Raw genomic sequence first — 7,575 nt, 5'->3', positions numbered from 1 at the left:
ATGTGTAGAAGCACAGTGGCTAGGAAAAACTCCCTAGAAAGGCCAGAACCTAGGAAGAAACCTAGAGAGGAAACAGGCTCTGAGGGGTGGCCAGTCCTCTTCTGGCTGTGCCGGGTAGAGATTATAACAGAACATGGCCAAGATGTTCAAATGTTCATAAATGACCAGCAGGGTCAGATAATAATAATCACAGTGGTTGTAGAGGGTGCAACAGGTCAGCACCTCAGGAGTAAATGTCAGTTGGCTTTTCATCGTATCAGACTTACAAACGTTTGACCTCTGTCATTGCCAACAAAGGGTATATAACAAAGTATTGAGAAAAACTTTTCTTATTGACCAAATACTTATTTTCCACCATCATTTGCAAATAAATTCATTAAAAATCCTACAATGTGATTTTCTGGATTTTTTAAATCTCATTTTGGCTGTCATAGTTGAAGTGTACCTATGATGAAAATTACAGGCCTCTCTCATCTTTTTAAGTGGGAGAACTTGCACAATTGGTGGCTGACTAAATACTTTTTTTGCCCCACTGTAGGCCAATTCCCACAAGCATAAAGGGTTAAAAAATACATTGGCATTCTTTGTAGATATTGATTTGTCATAATATGATAGTACGCTATCTATGTTTGCACTACTAATTGCTCTGTTTTCTAACAGTCTTGTCATTCAGTGGAGGTTTGTGAACCGGGTCCAGAAACAGATGAATGCCTTCTTGGAGGTGAGTGTTGTTTGAACTGTTATGCGGTAATAGCTCTTGTTATTTGGTGACAGTGAAGCAAAATGATTTGTACCCAGACCAATAGGTCAACAGGCCTTGTTTTGAAGTGTAGAGAGACCATCTTTAGAAAGACGGTTCTGGAGGTTTTTGAGGGTTATATTATAACCGTCGTACTGCAGATCAAAATCAGGTGGCTGGAAGTTTTTTCAGTTGAAAGTCTGTACCTGTATCCCTCCAATAGCTGTTCAACATTGTGATTTACGGATTTTATTTCCCCCGTATTTCCATTCAACAGGGATTCACTGAACTCACTCTCATCGACCTCATCAAGATATTTGATGAAAACGAGCTGGAGGTACAGTATTATTGTTTGTTGTTGTTTTGCCATCTTTATAGTGTTGGGATTTACACTCATATGCTCTGTCACGTGATTCATTGTTAGTTCTCCAACATTTTTTTTTAAAGCTAAGTTTGTCTGTGACTGTAGGCTAAGTTTCTGTCTGTCTGACTGTGGGCCAAGTTTCTGTCTGTCTGACTGTAGGCCAAGTTTCTGTCTGTCTGACTGTAGGCCACGTTTCTGTCTGTCTGACTGTAGGCCACGTTTCTGTCTGTCTGACTGTAGGCCACGTTTCTGTCTGTCTGACTGTAGGCCACGTTTCTGTCTGTCTGACTGTAGGCCACGTTTCTGTCTGTCTGACTGTAGGCCACGTTTCTGTCTGTCTGACTGTAGGCCACGTTTCTGTCTGTCTGACTGTAGGCCAAGTTTCTGTCTGTCTGACTGTAGGCCAAGTTTCTGTCTGTCTGTCTGTAGGCCAAGTTTCTGTCTGGCTGGCTGTAGGCCAAGTTTCTGTCTGGCTGACTGTAGGCCATGTTTCTGTCTGTCTGTAGGCCAAGTTTCTGGCTGGCTGGCTGTAGGCCAAGTGTCAGCCTGGCTGTAGGCCACGTTTCTGTCTGGCTGACTGTAGGCCACGTTTCTGTCTGTCTGACTGTAGGCCACGTTTCTGTCTGTCTGTCTTGACTGTAGGATCGTTCCACCTTAAACACAAGAAAGGCTTTTTTGACACCGACCATCTCAAATTGTTCTGATAAGTTAAACATTATTTTGTTGAAATATAATTTGATCTCTGAGAATCTTAGCTATTTGATTGCACCCAAATTGGCCATTTCAATTTATAAATGGATTCATATAATATTCAATAAATATAATACCCAACATTTGATTTGCACAAAAACCTCTTAACAATGATTAAGATGGCCTTCCGGGTGGCGCAGTGGTTAAGGGCGCTGTACTGCAGCGCCAGCTGTGCCATCAGAGACTCTGGGTTCGCGCCCAGGCTCTGTCGTAACCGGCCGCGACCGGGAGGTCCGTGGGGCGACGCACAATTGGCCTAGCGTCGTCCGGGTTAGGGAGGGTTTGGCCGGTAGGGATGTCCTTGTCTCATCGCGCACCAGCGACTCCTGTGGCGGGCCGGGCGCAGTGCGCGCCAGGTGCACGGTGTTTCCTCCGACACATTGGTGGGTTGGATGCGCGCTGTGTTAAGAAGCAGTGCAGCTTGGTTGGGTTGTGTATCGGAGGACGCATGACTTTCAACCTTCGTCTCTCCCGAGCCCGTACGGGAGTTGTAGCGATGAGACAAGATAGTAGCTACTAACAATTGGATACCACGAAATTGGGGAGAAAAAGGGGTAAAAATTTAAAATATATTTAAAAAAAAAAAAACTCTTAACAAAGATTAAGATGTGATGAATCCAAATATATGGTCTTCCACCCAACAGCCAGTATACAGTATCAGGTTTCTATGTTTGGCAAGTAGTACGAGCCTGTGGCTTGGAGTATTGTTTATTTGTACTGTCATTTATTGTCTGTGAATTTGGTGATGGTTTTTGGGGTGTGGTGGGCTTAGTGTGTGGTTTGGGGGGTCCGTTTGGATGTCTCATATCTTAATTATTGTTAAGAATACGTTTTTTTGTGCAAAACAGATGTTGGGTATTTATTGAATATTATATGAATCCTATCAATTGAAGTGGACAATTTGGGTTCAATCAATTAGCTACATTTCTTCAGAGTTCAAATCGTCTTTCAACAAAATAATGTTGCAGGAATGCTTATCGTATTTGTTTCTAACTGCAGAAACCATTTCAGAACAATCTGAGATTGTGGGTGTCACAGGCTGCTGAAATAACATGGAATGACCCTGTAGGCTATGTGTCTGTAGACTAAGGGAACCATGAGTTTCTGTTTCTCTGTCTCTGTTGTCTAAGGGCCCCTGTGTTTCTCTGTTGTCTAAGGCCCCTGTGTTTCTCTGTTGTCTAAGGCCCCTGTGTTTCTCTGTTGTCTAAGGCCCCTGTGTTTCTCTGTTGTCTAAGGGCTCCTGTGTTTCTCTGTTGTCTAAGGGCCCCTGTGTTTCTCTGTTGTCTAAGGGCCCCTGTGTTAGAAACCCAGAATGATGATGATTCTTAAATAACTAACCCATGTTCTCTAGAAAAGAGTGATCAACAACAGTATTCTGAGTGCTGTCATTTCTGTATGTGAGTGATAGTGATCTTTTATATTGGTGTTGTGTGTTTTCCCTAGCTGTTGATGTGTGGTCTGGGTGACGTGGATGTGAATGACTGGCGACAACACACCGTCTACAAGAACGGTTACTGCCCCAACCACCCAGTTATACAGTGGTTCTGGAAGGTAAGACAGGCCTCTCTCTCGCTCGCACTCTCTCGCTCGCACTCTCGCTCTCTCTCGCTCGCACTTTCGCTCTCTCTTCCTCTCGCTCTCTCTTCCTCTCGCTCTCGTCCTCTCGCTCTCGTCCTCTCGCTCTCTTCCTCTCGCTCTCTTCCTCTCGCTCTCTTCCTCTCGCTCTCTCTCTTCCTCTCGCTCTCTCTCTTCCTCTCGCTCTCTCTCTTCCTCTCGCTCTCTCTCTTCCTCTCGCTCTCTCTCTTCCTCTCGCTCTCTCTCTTCCTCTCGCTCTCTCTCTTCCTCTCGCTCTCTCTCTTCCTCTCGCTCTCTCTCTCTTCCTCTCGCTCTCTCTCTCTTCCTCTCGCTCTCTCTCTTCCTCTCGCTCTCTCTCTTCCTCTCGCTCTCCCTCTCTCTTTCTCTCGCTCTCCCTCTCTCTTTCTCTCGCTCTTTCTCTTCCTCTCTCTCTCGCTCTTTCTCTTCCTCTCTCTCTCGCTCTTTCTCTTCCTCTCTCTCTCGCTCTTTCTCTTCCTCTCTCTCTCGCTCTTCCTCTCTCTCTCTCTCTCTCTCTCTCTCTCTCTCCCTTGCACTCTCTCACTCACACACCTACCTATGTTTAGCCCAGCAATGTGTGTGAAAGGTTACCATCCATCCTAATGAAACATTATCTGTGTGAGTGGGTTAATATCCAGCATGTATCATCCAGTGGACACGGTAGTCAATTATTTTTTGGGCCAAAACCTGCGTAGTGTTTGAAGATCAAAGTCTGTCTGGTTTAAACTGGTCATGTTTTCTCTGATAAAAGACTAGGTCAGAGTAGTACTTGGCCTGGTTATCAGCCCTGTCACTCTATCTGGGTCCACCAGCACTTTTAACATACACACACACCACACACACACACCACGCATACACACACCACGCACACACACACCACCCACCACGCACACACACACCACCCGCCACACACACCACCCACCACACACACCACCCACCACACACACCACCCACCACACACACCACCCACCACACACACCACACCACCCACCACACACACACACCACACCACCCACACATACACACACCACACACATACACACACCACACCACCTACACACATCACACACCACACCACCCACACATACACACACCACACCACCCACACATACACACACCACACACACACGCACCACACACACACACACACAGTGATACAGAACAGAGGAGCACCCCCCCCAGGCCAGATGATCTGATTCAGATGACTGGTGTAAACAGATTCTGTCCTGTACAGTGTCATGTGCCCCAGCCCAGAGTCCTTTTGGGATATTGTTTTGCTCGGTAGCTTCAGACACAAGTTTGTCTCATTAGAAGTGGAAGGACCTACACCTGGACTGAGTCACCTCAGTGAAACCTATAACCCACCCGAGGGGATAAATGTCTGTCCAGTTCCAACATCCTAATGCGTTTAGTCCCATGTGTCGCACTCTGCAGGCTGTCCTGCTGATGGATGCTGAGAAGAGGATCCGTCTGCTTCAGTTTGTCACCGGGACATCCAGAGTCCCTATGAACGGCTTCGCTGAGCTCTATGGTGAGAGATGGCAACTGTTTGGTCACAGTAGGCTAGGATGTTTATTAATAGGGCTGTGTCGTAACCAGAAGCCCATTAGTACACTTCTCTGTGTTCCGGCCATAGCTGCACTTGTACTGTGTGTTTTAGTACCACTTCTGTCTTCTCCCATGTCGTGTCAGGTTCCAATGGGCCTCAGCTGTTCACCATTGAGCAGTGGGGAACGCCTGATAAGCTGCCCAGAGCACACACCTGGTACGTATTGATCTTACAGTTTGCCTGCCCTCTTCCCTCTGACAAGTTCATTGAAGTAGTGAACATGACATTTGTGAAACGTGAAAATCTCACATTGTACAGTACATTCCGAAAGTATTCAGACCCCTTGACTTTTTCCACATTTTGTTACGTTACAGCCTTATTCTAAAATGTATGCAAAAATGTGTTTCCCCTCATCAATCTACACACAATACCCCATAATGACAAAGAGAAAACAGGTTTTTAGCATTTTTTGCAAATGAATTAAATAAATAAAAACATACCTTAGTTACATAAGTATTCAGTCCTTTTTCTATGAGACTCGAAATTGAGTTCAGGTTCATCCTGTTTAAATTGATCATCCTTAAGATGTTTATACAACTTGTTTGGAGTCCACCTGTGGTAAATTCAATTGATAATTTGGAAAGGCACACACCTGTCTATATAAGGTCCCACAGTTGACAGTGCATGTCAGAGCAAAAAACAAGCCATGAGGTCGAAGGAATTGTCCGTAGAGCTCTGAGAAGGGATTATGTTGAGGCACAGATCTGGGGAAGTGTAGCAAAGAATGTCTACAGCATTGTAGGTCCCCAAGAACACAGATTTCTCAATCATTCTTAAATGGAGGAAGTTTGAAACCACCAAGACTATTCATAGAGTTGGCTGCCTGGCCAAACTGAGCAATCGGTTGAGAAGGGCCTTGGTCAGGGAGGTGACCAAGAACCTGATGGTCACTCTGACAGAACTCCAGAGTTCCCCTGTGGAGATGGGAGAACCTTCCAGAAGGACAACCATCTGTGCAGCACTCCACCAATCAGGCCTTTATGGTAGAGTGGCCAGACGGAAGACACTCCTCAATAAAAGGCACATGACAGCCTGCTGGGAGTTTGCCAAAAGGCACCTAAAGGACTCTGACGATGAGAAACAAGATTCTCTGGTCTGATGAAACCAAGATTGAATTATTTGGCCTGAATGCCAAGCGTCACATCTTGAGGAAACCTGGCACCATCCCTACGGTGAAGCATGGTGTTGGAAGCATCATGCTGTGGGGATGTTTTTCAGCGGCAGGGACTGGGAGACTAGTCAGGATACAGGGAAAGCTGAACGAAGCAAAGTACAGCGAGATCCTTGATGAAAACCTGCTCCAAAGCGCTCAGGAACTCAACGACCCTAAGCACACAGCCAAGACAACACAGGAGTGGCATCGGGACAAGTCTCTCAATGTCTTTGAATGGCCCAGCCAGAGCCCGGACTTGAACCCGATCTAACATCTCTGGAGAGACCTGAAAATAGTTGTGCAGCGACGCTCCCCATTCAACCTGACAGAGCTTGAGAGGATCTGCAGAGAAGAATGGGAGAAACTCCCCAAATACAGGACTGCCAAGCTTGTAGCGTCACACCCAAGAAGAACCAAGGCTGTAATCGTTGCCAAAGGTACTTCAACAAAGTACTGAGTAAATGGTCTGAATGCTTATGTACATTTTTACATAAAACATTATTTAACAAACTGTTCTTGCTTTGTCACTATGGGGTATTGTGTGTAGATTGATGAGGGGGGAAAAACAATTTCATTAATTTTAGAATAAGGCTGTAAAGTAACAAAATGTGGAAAAAGTCAATGGGTCTGAACAGTTTCTGAATGTACTGTGTGTTTTCTATGGGTTGTGGGTATGATTATTTACTATTCTACAATTTCTAGTCTGTTTCATTTGAGTGTTTCCATTATTTCGCCCCGGTATTAATATCACATTATCCTCTATAAATGTATCCTGAATAAATCCGACTGCTGTGAGAGATAACAAATCCTGTGATTCTCTTCTCCAGCTTCAACAGGCTGGACCTGCCTACCTACGAGTCGTTTGATGACCTCCGAGAGAGGCTGCTGATGGCTGTGGAGAACGCTCAGGGCTTTGAGGGCGTCGATTAAACTAACGTCAGCCATCTTGGTTGAATACCACTACAGAGACGACACACCACCACAGGACAGAACGTTTAAAAAACAACTGCCACAGAACGTTAAAAAAACAAAAAACAAACTGCCATTCTACAGCTGCAGACCGTGGGCCGTAGCTGGGTCTACCTGCAAGCATGTTATATGCACAGGATCAACCACCGAGGTTACTCTGAGGCTGTAGTGAATGTGACAGAGACAACGAGCCATGTCTGTCTTCTCCTATGTCAAGGTGCTGGGGAACATGGCCACTACAGTGCAGCCCATGCAAAACACTGCACCCCTGTCTGAAATCTGCAGTGCTGGAATCTCTGATGCTTTTCAATATGAATATCTCTCCTGTTGTATTTGACACCCACCATCCCTGTGACTCTGCTGTGCTGTGGAGTGCATAGCCTTAACCTGCTGGTTAC

At 45.6% G+C, this 7,575-nt stretch overlaps 1 protein-coding gene across 42 annotated transcripts in view; it reads left to right on the top strand.

Annotated features, from left to right (window-relative positions):
• The window catches only part of LOC139422700 (NEDD4 like E3 ubiquitin protein ligase), a 106,818-nt gene extending 99,604 nt beyond the window's left edge, over window positions 1-7,214 (top strand). For all 42 annotated transcript variants that reach the window (XM_071173970.1, XM_071173950.1, XM_071173955.1 and 39 more), the window contains 6 exons: window positions 661-721; window positions 1,017-1,076; window positions 3,297-3,404; window positions 4,881-4,977; window positions 5,139-5,211; window positions 7,036-7,214. In XM_071173970.1, the coding sequence (XP_071030071.1) occupies window positions 661-721; window positions 1,017-1,076; window positions 3,297-3,404; window positions 4,881-4,977; window positions 5,139-5,211; window positions 7,036-7,138 (502 nt within the window). In that variant the 3' untranslated portion in view covers window positions 7,139-7,214. The remainder of the gene's footprint in view (window positions 1-660; window positions 722-1,016; window positions 1,077-3,296; window positions 3,405-4,880; window positions 4,978-5,138; window positions 5,212-7,035) is intronic.
• The last annotated feature ends 361 nt before the right edge of the window (window positions 7,215-7,575 follow it).

The sequence above is a fragment of the Oncorhynchus clarkii genome, chromosome 12 (genome assembly GCF_045791955.1).
Source record: "Oncorhynchus clarkii lewisi isolate Uvic-CL-2024 chromosome 12, UVic_Ocla_1.0, whole genome shotgun sequence".
NCBI lineage: Eukaryota > Metazoa > Chordata > Actinopteri > Salmoniformes > Salmonidae > Oncorhynchus > Oncorhynchus clarkii.
Note: the sequence above shows the minus strand (reverse complement) of the source record. Positions and strands in the feature narration are given on the sequence as shown.